This window comes from Poecile atricapillus, chromosome 7 (assembly GCF_030490865.1).
Source record: "Poecile atricapillus isolate bPoeAtr1 chromosome 7, bPoeAtr1.hap1, whole genome shotgun sequence".
Taxonomy (NCBI): Eukaryota; Metazoa; Chordata; class Aves; order Passeriformes; family Paridae; genus Poecile; species Poecile atricapillus.
Genome location: NC_081255.1, coordinates 17,904,072 through 17,920,105, shown reverse-complemented (window position 1 = coordinate 17,920,105; position 16,034 = coordinate 17,904,072). Strand labels below are relative to the sequence as shown.

Genomic DNA, 16,034 nt, shown 5'->3' with positions numbered 1-16,034 from the left:
TATGAAATAACAATCCATAAGAAAATGATAGAAACAAGCAATATGGACATAAGACATCTTAGTGTCATAATTAGATGAATTTAAAAAATAAAATCAAACAAACCATAATGAGTTGGATTTTTTAAGGCTCTGATGTACAAGAATGTTGATCGTATCCATTCCAAAGCTACACTGACATCAGTGACAGTATGCAGCACTATTTCTGCATTTAAGTGTTCAACAAGGTGCCTGTGCAAGCTAGTGCAAAAAAACAAGAGATAAGGACATACCAATGAGCAATACAAAAAGTGCTAAAACAAATTTTTGCGAAAAACAAAACCAAACAAACTCCTCCCCCCAAACCACAACCGTTCTCTCTAATCAGTGAAATTGACAGAATACAGTAAAGATTACAATGCAGACATCCTATCCTGTTGATATTCTAAATATATTTGAAAAATTAAATGTTAACAAAATTACATGAGTAAAATTTTCTATTTTACTTTTTAATGTCCCAACTTTCTCACATATTTCTCATGATAATATGTTAACAACAAATATAGTATTTTCCAGACTCTATCATCTAGAAATTCAGAGACATGGTCTACATTCAATTCCTGCTTTTTGCCTTTGCAATAAATACTCTTTCAGCTTCCTCAGTTTTCCAGCAGGAATCTAAAACTTTTTTTTTTTTTGAGTTTAAGATCTTCTAAAGATTCTTTTGGCTGATAAAACAAGAGATCATTAACTCCTGAATAGCTTGGTTTTATTTTCCTTAATTCTTTATTTTTTTCTAAATAGACCAAAGAAACACTCCAAAACCCATATGAAAAAAAAACACATTCTGTAGAAACTATGAAGTTTTGCTACTATCTACACATTCTAATAAAAAAATACTTAATTACCTGCTCTCTATTATATCAGCACCATTTAACATCTGTATATATCTCTCCCTGGTACTGCAACGAGTCATAATAACTGCTGTAGCTGTAGTGTCAAACTGAAAAATAAAACGCCAAATAAAAGCTGATTTCTAGTTCTTAGGGAAAAAAACAGTTGAATATGTATCACATACCTACTGAATCCACTAAAACTCTTTTCTCAAAATCCTGTCTGAAATGGCTATTGTATGGCAGCTTCCTACTTTTTCTCTAATCCCCATTCACTATGTAACCCAATGTAATCTTCAGGACTTTTTCCACTGCAAGGTGAAGCAGTAATTTTTGATGGACAACACAAAAGCAAACAGATTTCTTTCTCAACAAAGTAAGTTACTTAGGAGTAAGTTAAGTATTAAAAACCCTTTGAAAACCAAATGTTGCTGTAAAATTCCTGGCATTGTACTTTATTTGACTAATCTGCCCATAGACAGCATCAATACAATAAAACATTCCCTTACCTGAGGCCTTCCAGCTCTCCCAATCATTTGCAGAATATCAGTTTCACTGTACTCTTGAAATACTCCTCCAACATAATGCATTGTGGATTTTATAACCACCAGGTGTGCAGGTAGATTGACTCCCATAGCTAAGGTGCTAGTAGTAACTACATTAGATCAAAGTATACGAACAACATCAAAATGTCTGGCAGGCACTAAACAAGCAGCAAATAGGTGACTTAGTTCTTGATGCCTAAGAGTTCTTAGTTTCTAGTGGAATCAGTGGGTATTCTGCACCACAACAAATTTGATGTAGATTACAGACAAGTACTCGCATAACAGTTTCTGTGTATCTGATCATAAGCATTCATTTGTTTTCAAGTTCTTTAACAAATTACGCCCCAGATACTTTTATTTAAACATTCCTTTATATTTGGAGATAATCCAGAATATGATCCATGTTCAATATAACAGACACACAAAGAAGAAACCTTATTCTTATTTCTTCTAGGGTATGTATTTGAATACAACAAATACATTTAAATACAGATGAATGACTTCATCTTGCTTAGTAGTGGTCAATATTTTTAAGATTTTTTTTAAGTCATCATTAATTAGCATTGTTTATATCCATGGTAGCAAGCCAGAATCACCACCAATACCATCACAACACTTTACCAATACACATTCTCACATGGAAAACATCAGTCAAGTATGTGGCAAGTAATCTTACACTCGTGGTTTGAAATTCACTTTCTCTAAAGAATATAAGAAGTGGCAAGTATTCAACACAGAAAGCCAGCCATATAGGCCAACTGATATTACTATTCTGCTATGAAAATGAAAGATTAATGAAATTTCCAATTGTTTTTTAAATTAAATTAAAATAAAAATTACTAATTACATAATTTTTTCTTATGAACATTTTAACAGGAAAGAAAATAATCTACAAATCATTTTAGTATTGTACATGAACCACACAGACAATTCTCCATAGGGACTAAATCTTTTTTTACAGAAAAAGAAAGCCCAGATGAGATGAGACAATCACATCTTGGATCCCTTGTCATTTCACATAACAACAGATGGAATATTTCTCAGGGACCGCCACATCAGTCACAACACCTTGCATGGGAGTTTGAAAACAGCATCCTGCTCACCTAAGATGCATAAATGTAGACGATTTCCTTGAGGGAAACCACAGCTGCAAAGGACCCAGAAAAAGAAAACATCTTGGGAATGCAGGGGATTCACTAGTGCAGAGCTCCACCTCAATGGGAGGGTTCAATGTTAGGAAAAGGAAATGGACATGGCCAGACCTATATGGACATATGAGGGTGATGACCTCCATGTGGAGTGAAAAGAAGTTCTATGGCCTTTAGTAACATATGTAGGCTCACAGGGTAAAAGTGCATGTGAAACACAAAAACACCTTTACCTGGATTTCACAACTTCCAAAGGTTAAGCAAACTATAGAACCATAAAGTATTATCACTTCAAACCTGCAATCTTCTCAGGATACATAAATGACATTTTGGCTTTCAAAGTTAAATTTACTTACAAAGTACTGGCAAGTCTCCTACAGTAAAAGCTCCTTCAATTATTTTTCTGTCCGATAGCTCCATACCCGCATGATGATAGGCCACACCATACGTCAAAATGTCTGATAATGAAATTATTATACACACAATTTAACTAAATTTTCTCAAGCAAATATTCAATCACAGAGCAGAGATGCAGCAGATTATATTTACCTCTCAGTTTGGAGTCTTTCAATGAATTTGCAAACCCCTGTAATCTATGCAACATATAAAAAAAAAATTAAAATAAATACATTCTTTGGGTATTTTCAACCACCACCATTCCCATCTTCACAGAGAGAACAGACTGACCCCGGGGCAGCTATTGCTATTGTAGCTTTTTGAGCCTGGTCATCTTTCCAAGTGACAACCTACAATCCTTACGTGTTATTTACATAAAGCAAATAAAATCATATTTCAGGTCCAAAGCCAGGAGGCAGCTTCTGCAGATGCCATGACTAGGCCAATCCTGAAGTAAATAATAATTAATATGGCTGTATTTAATAACAGTATCTGATACAGCAAAGACATCTTATGGCTTAACTTAAAACATTAGTAAATTCACATCCAGTTCAACTATTCATATACTTAATCTTTGCATTACAAGGTCTCAGAGGACCATAAGAATTAGCATTTTTATGTTTAGAAAGCAGCTTTGAGAAATAACTTAATGTTTGTGAAAGCTATCTTAGAACTTTGAGAGGCAAATGGAACTTCCCAAGCAGAGTGCCAATTTACCAAAAAGAATGTCAACTGTGATGATGATTGTTGCACACTCCTCTGCTAGAAACCGTATTAGCTCAACAGCTTTCTTCACAGATATCACAGGTTTCCTAAAATGTACAAACACTTATTTCCAATTAAAATAGAAAAATACCTTTGTTTCTGTTCTACACTCAGTAGAAATTTAGCATCTTTTGCAAGAACAGAAGCAGCCTGTTGTACTCCTTTTCTTGTGGCACAAAACTATAAACAAAAGATATTTATTTGAATGAACACTTTCAAGAAAGAAACTATTTCAAACATGATTAAAAAAAAGCTGTTGTACCACAAGTGCCGGTTTTTGCTCCGAATATGTTTGTATAATGCTAGCTATCTTGTAGTTAAGAGTTAAGTCAAATTTGAATTCTGTCTGATTGTCACTGCAAGGAAAACCAAGAACAATTTTGCGTAGCTTCACTGGCCGTTGATCCTCATCTATTTTCAGGCATACAGCAGGCATCTTACTATCTGAAAGCCATTCTGCAATCTTTAAAAGAGAAGTAGAACAGAAAACATAAATTTCATCTTTTAATCATGTTCCTGCTCTAATAGCATCACAGAATAATTAACTTAGCTTTTGTCACACATAAAGTAGTAATACTTTTTTTTTAATCACTTAAAATCCCAGGTGAGGTTCTGCTTTTACAGGACCAATATCAGTTGGACTGAAATCTCAAGTCTGTTGTGATTTTTACATAAGACGTAAAAAATCACAAGCAGATATCTAAAATTGAAGCATGTCCATACATGGCTGATATCTCCATGTGGTTGAAGGTAATCTTTCATTACCAGCAGCCTCACAGCTGTCTTCAGATGACAGCCCAAAAATAACAATTTTGCTATCAATCTGAAATTGCAATTCCAGCTACATTTTGTAAAATACAACTCTATTGATCAAAATACAGTTAATATGTAACTCTTACATCTTGAGTATTTGGGATTGTTGCAGAAACAGCTACAAATCTCAAGGGAGGAACAGTGTCATGCTTCTCTAAGAGACGCCAAAGAGAAGACTGAATAGTTTTCATCCGACTGACTACAACTTCCAAAGTGGCGCCACGGCTTTCATCCTTTACAATGTGTACCTATCGGGAGTTTTAAAGGACATGGTAAACATTTTCCAGTTATAATCTGGACATGTGCTAATGTAATATTTTCTAAGCTTCCATTCATCTTCACAAAAGATACAAAACCAGAGCATTAACCCTCACTCATTTTATTACCTCATCAATGAGAAACAGTCGTACAAGCTGGACTATAGAGTTGTCTCTCCACCTTCTAGTCATGCTATCCCACTTTTCCTTGGAAGAAAAAAAAAACAACACATCAAAACAACAGAAGCTGCAAGATGTTTTAAAGGCCAACATATGCCACAGCTATAGTACATGCAGACATGCCTAAGCTTTAATAAATCTTTAAACAGAAACAAATTAATTCAATCTAATGCCATCTATGTTTCATCTGGCACATTATTATACTACTAACTTTTGTTTATATGAACTGGGAGTATGTACAGCAGTGTACAGACAAACAAAAGGATCATTTAATTACTATGTATTACCAAAGAAAAAGGAGCAGTCCTAGCAGCTTACAATTAGAAGACCGCTAATGTCTGCTATTCTAAGTTCTTGTAAGAACCATGAATGCAACCTACAGGTGTAGTGATAATAATGTCAGCATGATGTATTTCAAATAAATCATCCATCAGTGTATCTCCTGTCAGTTCCTTGCAGGTGAGTCCTATAGGACCAAATTTTTCTTTCCAATCATCAAAACGCTGACTGCACAGAGCTTTGATTGGAGCCACTAAAAACAACACCAAATAATGTGAATTAAATCAGGAAAACCAAATTTTCAACTGTATTAAAAATATATGCATTTATTTTCCTTAGGAAGATACCTTCTTGAATTTAATTTCCCTAATTTTTAGCTTTGCCTTCAGAACCATAAAATCTGTAACTGGTGTTACTGTCCTTATTATCCTACTCCATGTGCACAATCAATGTTGAGCTTTGGGCCCTAGTTCTCTCCCAATAGCAATCAGAAACAGAACCCTTTAATTAAGATTATTTACGCTCTCTCTTAATCCTGTATCCTGTTGGGTTTGATTTTTTTGCAGTACCACAAGGAAACAATCATTCACCTATCAAAGGTTTTAACACAGATGGAAGAAACCACAGGAAATACATATTTTCTAATGGAACATCATACAAATACCAACCTTTTCCCAGTTAAGAATGATTTGAGTATTCTGTATTCAGAGAGAAAAGAGGTTATAAGTCAGAGACCACTCAAGAGGAAGAGACAGGCTTTTGTTTCTTCTGGTATTCTATCAAAATCAAATGTACAGTTAAGTGTAGGGTCATACCAAGCAGCTAACACAACAAGTAGCAGCCCTGATGCTACTTCTCATGAACAGACTCTTAAAACAATCTACTCACATTTTTTTTTTCCTGAGGATACACACTGTACTTTTGTAGATTCTTTTTTTCCAGGAATCAGATGTAATTCTCAATAAGGACTGATATTAACAACACATGTAAGGCTATACTGGATGATTAATCTACATGGAAAATGCAGTGATTTAAGTGAAAGAGGCAACCTATGTATGAGCTGAAAACAGCCCTAGTATAACAGATCTTGCAGTGATGACATTCTAGCTTACTTAGAGCCACTGGAATATGAATGATTTCTGCATATTAGCTCACAAATTATCCCTAAAACAAAGAGATGTAAAGAACCAGAAAGAGGTGTAAAATCTCATAAGGGTATCAGAGAAAAAACTAGCTCCAGAAAACTGATTAAGCTAACGGCAAGTAATTCACAAAATCACATAGCTCATCATCTTTAGCAATGCAAGAATGTGAGAAGCAGGTGGTTGCTCCTGGAACTACAGTCACCAGCCCTTCAACGTAAAGCTACTGGCAAACAACTCTCCAGAACTACTGCAAGTTAATTCACATACATGGGGCCACTGATGAACCAGGCACCAGTGCTCACACCAGCAGGACATAGTCTGATTACCACCTCTGTCCCAACATGCAGAAAACTGACAAGTCTCCTTCTCCATCATTGTAGAATCTGTAAAGGTCAGCAGACATAACTCCACTAGCAGGTAACTACTTCCTTACTGACAGTTCCAACCAAACAAGATGTATCAGTTCTACCAAGGCAAGTGGAAACTACTACCATACACTCAACCTGGTTCAGCTGATAAAGAACCTCTAGCACATGCCTGCTTCTAAAATCAGTTTACAGTACACAGTAAACTCTAAAGCAACACTAACTTTATTGTAAAAAGTGGAACAAAATGGAATTAAAAACAGAAATTAAGTTTTTGGAAATATAAGGATGAAACATTTAATAGAAAGACTGACAAATGTATCAGTTTAACAGATTAAAACAGGGACAAAATCACCAATTTAATCAAATATACTTGATGTGAACACAGTTCTCCAGAAACAAAAGAAAAAAAAGTATAATTGGTATGACTATCTCCAAGTATTTTCATATTTCTACACAGATCAGTTAAACCCATGAAGACGACAGTTCTAGTGCCTCTGAGGTAGTATACAGAACACAGCAGGAAACTTGGCCAGGTAAGTGAATGCTGGAAAATTTGATCCTCATCTTAGAGCAACAGACAGCTGTAAAAAAGACAGTGTCAGCCAGAAACGATGCACTAAGAATTTGTTTCAGTTTCCTTTGCTTTCCTTCCTTACCTTTTTGTGTACATCTTGCCTTCTTGGAGGACAAACTGCTACAGGATTTTCTAATTTTTATTTGTATAGGCAATGTTGAATAATATAATTACACAATGCTGTTAAATACTAATAATAGTTACAATGGTACCACAAATAAACATTCAACCAACTTTTAAAAGAATTGAGTAGGCTGCAATTTCTTAATGTATTTAATCTCAATATTATTCCTGGGCTTACTCCAGTTCTCTGCATTTGCAGAATGACATTTTCTGCTCTGTCACCAAAATGCTTAAAGCTGTATAATACTTACTGTAAACAACTTTAATATTTAACCAAGGCAGTGGGGCTTCCATGAGTAATCTGGTAATAGCTAGCTCGAACATTACAGTCTTTCCAGAGCCAGTCGGAGCACAAATCACAAAGTTCCTGTCTGTATATAAAAGCTAAGAAAGAATGGCCAAGTCCTGTTAAGTTTTCAATAATGACAAATAAAAGGTTTGCATAACTGCGCTTCTTTCCCACACATTTTATCTTCCACCATCTTAGAAGCCAGGTATGTCCATGCCAGGCTCCTTCTGACAAGATGGATTCTTCTCTCTTTCCTCCTCCACAGTGTCACTCACCCATGTCACTCACTCACTCATCCCCCCACCCTTCCTCTATGCAAATATATTACTAATCTCTATGCATAAACAGAAATATAATTCTCATCTTCACACAAAGGTATTATAAACTGGGAAAAACAGTTTTTAAAGTTCTTCTGCTCTCCTCTCCCAGCTAAGCACAACCCTGATAAACTATTCCAGGAAGAGGTTCTAGATATATTAGAGTTTTATGTTCTGAATATCAAAGTACCACTTAAATTTATCTACAAAGTACTACTTGCAGTTGCAGTTTATATTCCATACTTACATCATCCAAAGCTTTTGATTGTGCATAGTTAAAATATGGGAACTCCTTAAAAATACTCCTGAATTGGGTTGCTTGAGAGTATTAAGGAATTTAAAATACTAGAGCTTAAATTATAAAATTGTAGGAATGTAAATGTATCTTGTTCTCGCAAACTAAATGCAAACTGAAAACACACCACACTGTTTCACAGGCTTGTAAAAAGTTATCCAAAAGTACCTATTAAATGATTCAGTAGCTTTATACTCTTGGTGTGCCATATATTCCCTAACAGTGAAAAAACTCCAACCTATTTGAGAGGTCACAGGATTATCAATAATCAGGAACCTCCTCCCTAACACAGACTTCATGGAATGGCAGACAATTATGGAATGTGAAGCTGCAATGGACAAACCAGATACAAGTACAAAAGAACACTGCTGTTAGCCCAAGGTGTCAGTGGTCACATAGCATTTGTAATACAACACAAATTAATTACCATAATACTGTATGCCCAGACATAACAGTAGCAATTGCCAACAATGCGTGTTCTTCGGACAACTTTCTTATCTAAAACATGCGGAAGATGAAAAGAGAGCACTGTTAGGTTACAGCTCCAGCTGAGAGAGCTGATCCTCGGCTGGACTTGCAGAGCAGCCACACAAGCAGCCTGACTGTGGCCATTTCATCAGGCAGAGGATGAGCACAGTCAGGTATGACACCTACAGGAACAATGAACTGCTAAGGCCTCAGATCCATGTTACATTTAATGTCTACAGAAGAAAAGATACAGGAGTAAAGCAAGAACTAAAACCAGTTAAACATTAAAAATGGGTAAAGGTAAGCAAGTAGCATTAGACTAAAGAAAAAAAGAACTTTCAAATAAAATACTTATTTAAAATCCATGTTCTACATTAGTGATCTGTTCTCAAACTGCAAAGCATCTCTGATCTGTAATTGGTAAATTCACAATAATGGAATCCTCATTCATTTTGAAAATTATGACTTTTTAAAGCTATTTACATGAATTTAAGGTGCCTAAATTTAGACATTTTCTGATATTTAACCTACCACTTGACAGGTAATTAGAAACAAGATACTGAAGAGTGTGTAAAAAAAATCAAAAGGTTGACAGATATAGATGAATGCTCAATTATATTACATGTTCAAGGCAGGGCCAAGAAGAAAGAAAATTATGGCAAAATCTGCTTAAAGAATGAAAATACAATATAGGCATACTACAACATAAGGGCACACCAAGAAGTAATACGTGAAGTTAATTTTCTTTTAAGAAAATGTGAGAGAAAGTGAGATTCAGTTTTCCTAAGAAGCCTAAATAATAGTTCATTTTTCCTTTATTTAAAGTGTATGGGAATATATGTGTATGTTTGCACAGAAAATGGCTGAAATACATATTATGCAAATTAAAATTTTACATTTTAAAAATAAAGTTTTGAGGGTAAAATTTGAATGTTTGAAACAAGAATGAACTTTCTTAGCAATGAATGATCTATAAATTGTCTTATTTTCATGCTAGCTTTGGAAGTCAAAAGGATAAACACCTATTGAACATTTGATTCCCAGCATTATGCAACAAATTGAAACTATTACAATGTAATGTATTCATTCCTATGGCTACAAATTAAACATTATAATTTTGCAAATGTAACAGCACTGTAATAAATTAGGAAAATCAGATACAGCAAATACAAGGATACGTATTTCTGTAACAGCCCTCAAAATTTCCAATTTTCTTCCTGTAGTTCCTAAAGAAGTAAAAATAGTACATTTATAAAATCAGTTTCATTTTCAACCAATAACCATGACAAATATCTTCCTGACCCCATGCCGTGAGTTCTGTCAGGAGCTTCAACACTGTAACAAGGTTCAGGTGATAGAAAGAAGATTATGGGAGAGGAGAGGGAAGGCACTACCTCATCATTTGAAAAGACTATCATGTTGGCCCTTTGATGAATTCACTCCAGTTGAAGGATGTCTTGCACGAACCAGAGACTCAAAACTTAATGCAGTATCTTGGTGTGGTCTCAAGAGTGCCAAGAAATGGACAATCACTTCTCTTAACTTCCCAGCTTTGTTAACAAAGCCCAGGATGCTGCTGCCCTTTGTTACTGCTGGGACACACTGCTCACTCAAGTTCAGCAAGCTGTTCGCCAGACCCCAGGCACTTTTCCACTTTTTCCCAGTCAAACCATCCCAGGGAAACCCCAGGGGTTCTTCTCTTTCCCTGGGGTAGGACTGTGGATTTGTTCCTGTTGAATTTCATGAGATTGCTGTAAGCCCCCTCCTGCAGACCCCTGCAGTACTCCCATTCCAGCTGGCACGTGGGCAATGTGACCCATTCCCCACTCAGAGCCCGGCCAACCATTTTTACACCAGGCAGTTGTTGATCCACTGCTAGTGCCTACCAAGGGTCCCCGAATGTTGTGGAAGATGGTGTTTCTTAACCACTCTGATTCTATGAAAACTCTTGCTGAAGGCAAGGTAAACGATATCCACTGCTGTCCCTTCATCCACAAATCGAATCACCACTGCTCATAAGGCAGTCAGACAGGAATCACACTTTTCATTCCTGACTGTTTCCAAATCCCATCCTAAGCCACCACTCTGCCCTACATTTTTCTGCTGGAACTTATTTTCAACTCCATATTTCTGCAGTATTTAGGCACACAAGGTACATTCCACAAATGTGTCATGTTCCAAAAAGTTTAAAATCTAGAAAATAAACCGCACTTAGTTAAAAACTATTAAAAGCCAAAAATAATTTCTAAACCAATTATTTTATCATTTCATCAAAATCTCACCACTTCCTTCTATTTTCTAGGGATCTCCTACTTAAAATATATTTCTACAAAGATATAAATATGAGTCACAACACAAATAAACATTTAATTTTCAATTTCTGATTTCAAATGAAGATGAAACTCTTTACCACATGAAGGGACAAGGCTGTTTCTTTTCAAATTGCTGGAGGGGATGTGAAATGACATTTTCAAATAGGTTTACACAACTTAGCACTTCTGAAAATGTGAATCTTCTTCATAAATTGTTTAGCCAATTTATATTAAACAACAATGCAATTAAGTTCCACAGGACTGCAATACATTCTATCAATTTCAGCCAATTATCTAACCCTGAGCTGATGGGAAAATGTTCTTCACTCTACCTCAGATCTTGGATACCCTTTATTATTATGTACCAAATTCAGACAATGGACTATTTTTCTTTAAACAGAGTAAAAATAATTACCTGTCATATCCAGAATCTCTGAAGCATTAGAAAATGATTGAATTTTAATTCCATTTTCAGACACAATCGCCGCATTATTTACCCTATGCAAAGTAAAATCTGAGTCTTCAGTTATTGGAGCATGATGATTTTTTCTCAAAAAACCTTCTTCTGTCACTTCTTTCATGTTTTCACTTGTATTTAAGTAAGTACCAATTTCTTTCACATCAAAAGAACCGGCTTTAAATGCTGTATTTTTATGCACATCGCCAGACTTTCTAAATAAGCTGCAAAAGACGCAGAATTTTCATTAGCTTGTTGTAATGTTACAGTTTAGCTAATATTTGAAAAATATTAGATATACATTGGTATTAGCAGTGAAACTAGTAAGATATATAAATAATAAAATTGTATCTAACTTTTTGTAATCTGACCTGAAGACTCCTTTAAAGATACATTTTAACTTTATTTCACTTCCAGGAAGAACATGAAAGAATAAATTGCCCCTCCAGATGAGTTCTGACTCCTAACAGCAGATTAACTCTCAATTTCTCCACCATTAAAACCAATAGAGACATCCAGGTTCTGAGGAAAGGGAGGAGCTGGACACAGAAGAGCAGTTTATCGATAAAACCTCTCCTCCCAGGCAGCATTGAAATCACACTGAGAACTGCACAAGGTATTCCTGACTGGCTGACCTCTGCTAGGCAAAGCAAATCATCTCAGCCTTCTTCCTTATCACCATGCAGATAAAGAATTCAAAGCAGTATTTTCCAAGAGCTTCATAATCTAAAAATTTCTTTAAAATTTAAGCAACAAACCTGATGCTTACTTTTCTCATGAATGAAGCTGAGCTCAGGACACATTTAACTAAAGTACTAAAATACTGCCCAAAAGAAACTTTTTTTTCCTTATACTGAAAGAATTAGCATCTGGAGCCTGCTAAAGCACCTTCAATTGAAGGATCCCAAACTTTGTGTTCAACGGATTTATCTAAAATAATAACAGTGATAAATTATCTGAGTTGAGGAGACACGTACCTTTTTCTTAATGTTGAATGGACACTCTCATCATCACTGTTTTCACTTAATGCTTTATTTTCTGGTTGCTGAGAAAAATCTATTACTCTTTTAGATTTATTTTCATCGAAAGAGAGGAAAGATGAAGCCACTTTCAGATTTTCATGCTGAAAACTAATTTTATCTCTTCCTCCTAGACTTGATTGTAGGACTTCTTTTTCAAGGGCTATGCCAAAATGAACAGGTGCTGATGATTTATCTTCTACTTCCTTTGTGTTACTCTTACACTCTTGTATAAACTCATGCTTTCTCCCTCCTACAAAAACTGTAAATTATTATTTCATTAATATTCATATTCTTATTCATAGTCATTTAATCAAGTATCTTTCACACAGAATCAGCCAAATTCACATCTATTGTACAAACTGATATTTCTATCTTAATTCAAGAACTTCAGTGTGTATTTTACAACTTATGCTAATGAATGCAATGCATGCATTGTCAATTAAAAAGTTATAAAAGGTCCCTTTCTTTCCTTCCTATGCAAAGTAAAGGATAAAAACTATTCTTCAGAACAACAAAATAGTTTGATGACAGAACTCTTCACCCTGTCCCAGAATAAAGATGGTCTTTTAAAAAAAATGACACAGTGACCAAGCTTGAAGTTCCTACTACAAACAGTTGAGATAAACATTGCATCTCAACAGTCAGAACTGGTACTGATGCTGGTGACAGGCTGGTCTCATAACCTTCTCAGTTAATTATCACATTTTGTAGGGTTAATTCTCAGTAGAATCAGTGTCCTGATCTGGCTGACCAGATCAAGAAGCATTGCTGTTGGCAACAGGAAGGCAAAAACAGGAATAGAAATAAGCAACTAAATGCAACAAGATAACAAAACAGCTCTATTTTGCTATCTTAATTTCAATGTTCTCTATCTAGAAACTCAAAATTACAATGCCCTGTTTGTGACACAAACCCCACAGCTCTAATCCTACAAATATCAAAAAGCTTATTTGAATAAGTAGCTCTTAATGGAGTTATTCTTGCATAAAGCAGAAAAACCCCACCTTCTGTTTTAGTATAATTCCTAAATTGAGAATACCGTAAATCAGCACAGCAGCTAAGAAATGCACAAATGTAGCTGACAGACATAAAGCAATGAAATTCTTTAAAATAAATGTCCTTAAGATAATTCTGAATGTCTAGGAATATGCCACTTAGCAGCAATTAATGACCAGATTCAAATTTATCTGCCTAAGCAACTTGGTTAATGCCCCCATAGGGAAGAAAAAAGTGAGTATCATACAAACTCCCTATTCCTTGGGTGGGAGACTAGCCATCAGATCCATGTGATAACATTATGCTCTTACAGCCACTTCCCACTGTGCTACAATGCTTTGTGAAACAAAGTGCAGTAACTGAAATTTTGATTATACTTCTTACCTTGCCAACTTCTGCACAGTAAACTTGTGGCATGTATATGCCTCAAGAGGACTGCCATGCTCCTGGCACACCTAACACTATCATTCTCAGCTCAAATACATTCTTTGTCTCTACTTGCATACCTAGAATATTTCATATTTCACAGCAAAAGAGGAATGATCTGTCACATTATGTGCTGAGTAACTTAATATCAATGTCTAATACTATGGTTTAGTTGGACTTTGCAGTGTAAGGTTTATGGGTGGACTTGATCATCTTAAATGTCTTCTGCAACTGTTCCAATGATTCTGTGATTCTATTCTATGATACTTTACCCATATGAGTGCTGGCTGAGTTTTTTTCCAGTTCCTTCTGTAACTCCTCCACAGCTGGAATTTCAGCAATAGCTGGAGCAGGTGCAATAAACCAAGCCTTATGCTCCTCATTTTCTAGACACCTATTTTTAACATAGAAATGTGAGGTAAAAGCATTTTTTATGCACCTTCCACAACAACTAGCTCAAAATCACTAGTCGTAAATAACCTATTGTTTCTCCTGCCAAAACATATTAGTTTTTCAATTCATGTGATTTCTAATAACATAAAATTACAGAGGCAAAACCTCTACTAATCCTTATTTCTTATAGCCCTGAGATACACCTGCATCGCTGAATGTGCTTGGAGAAACATTTCAAAATATAGGTCATGAACCTAAAAATTTCTAGCCCCACATTTCTATCAGTAGACAAAAAAGTGATTCATAAGAAAAAACCCTGCTGTAAAATGATTCATTTTGAAAAACAATTATATATATATCTAATAATAACGGTTTACCTTTGTCTCATATCTGGTTTTTCATAAAATAAACTATCCAGTGAAAAGACCATGTCTGCAGAGTTGAACATTTTTAGATCAAATGTGAAGTCTCTTAGTCTGCAAAGGGCAGCACAAGAAAACATAAAACTGAAATTACTAGACTTGAACCTGTCTAAAGCAATACAAAGTTTATCTGTTGTGACAATATTTAATTTCTATATTGTTTTCTTTTAGAACTCTTGACTACATTCTTAATCCTTCTTCAAACAGAGAAGCTCTCTCTTGATAAATTATGGTTCCTATTACTGCTGCTAAAAAAAGCTCTGTAGGGCAGCACTTGAAGCAGCATTTACTACCATGACATTCTTTCTGGGAAGAAAAAGTGGGTAGGAGTGAAGATCCAGATAAAGTTTATGTTAAAGTATTTAAATTCTAAGAACAATGCTAAGATTCAGCCTAGAGGAGACTGAGGGCACACATTCTACAACTTCCTCATGAGGGGAAGAGGAGGGGCAGGCACTGACCTCTTCTCTGTGGAGACCAGCGACAGGACCCAAGAGAATGGCCTGAAATTGTGTCAGGGGAGGTTTAGGATGGACATTGCAAAAACCTTCTTCCCCCAGAGGATGTCTGGGCACCGGTCACAGCACCAGCCTGGCAGAAATCAAGAAGTGCTTGGACAATGCTCTCAGGCACAGGATGTGACTCTTGGGCTGCCCTGTGCAGGGCCAGGAGCTGGACTCGATGATCCTTGAGTCCCTTCCAACTCAGCCTACTTTAGGATTATTTTATACTACTGCAGCCAACATTCTTTTTTCTCCAATTGTTTTGTTACGATCAGTCTGTCTTTGCAAAACAGAATTATACTGTTGCCTAAAGATATAAAACTATACTGTTACCCCAAAAATTATTTTAATTTACAAGCAAATGAGACTTTTTTCAACATACATTCAAGTTGCTTACCTGGATAATTAGAGTATGGGTCCAACACCTTAAAGTTGTTAACAGGTTTGTTCTGAAACATCAGGACCAGAGATTATTTCTAAATAATTTATTGTATACATCAGTATTAAAAATACTCCATCTAATTTCAATGTTTTTCGTTTACCACCATCTGTAGGCATTAGAAATGCATCTTTATGCGTTTCTGTTTGAGAAATTTTACAACTCTTAATTTTGCTTGAGGACAACATAAAAAAGCCAAGATCTTACTAAAAGAATACTACACAGATGATTTC

General features: G+C 35.5%; 1 protein-coding gene across 1 annotated transcript in view; it reads right to left on the bottom strand.

The window, feature by feature from the left end:
- HFM1 (helicase for meiosis 1) overlaps positions 1–14,885 on the bottom strand; it is a 32,397-nt gene extending 17,512 nt beyond the window's left edge. Inside the window, exons 1-17 of the mRNA XM_058842859.1 lie at positions 14,815–14,885; positions 14,317–14,438; positions 12,578–12,872; positions 11,559–11,824; positions 10,010–10,057; positions 8,316–8,386; positions 7,714–7,846; positions 5,354–5,505; positions 4,923–5,000; positions 4,623–4,784; positions 3,986–4,186; positions 3,815–3,903; positions 3,112–3,155; positions 2,919–3,020; positions 1,379–1,524; positions 885–979; positions 104–237 (exon numbers count right to left, since the gene is read on the bottom strand). Coding sequence (XP_058698842.1) covers positions 104–237; positions 885–979; positions 1,379–1,524; positions 2,919–3,020; positions 3,112–3,155; positions 3,815–3,903; positions 3,986–4,186; positions 4,623–4,784; positions 4,923–5,000; positions 5,354–5,505; positions 7,714–7,846; positions 8,316–8,386; positions 10,010–10,057; positions 11,559–11,824; positions 12,578–12,872; positions 14,317–14,438; positions 14,815–14,885 — 2,209 coding nt within the window. The remainder of the gene's footprint in view (positions 1–103; positions 238–884; positions 980–1,378; positions 1,525–2,918; positions 3,021–3,111; positions 3,156–3,814; positions 3,904–3,985; positions 4,187–4,622; positions 4,785–4,922; positions 5,001–5,353; positions 5,506–7,713; positions 7,847–8,315; positions 8,387–10,009; positions 10,058–11,558; positions 11,825–12,577; positions 12,873–14,316; positions 14,439–14,814) is intronic.
- Positions 14,886–16,034: the final 1,149 nt, after the last annotated feature.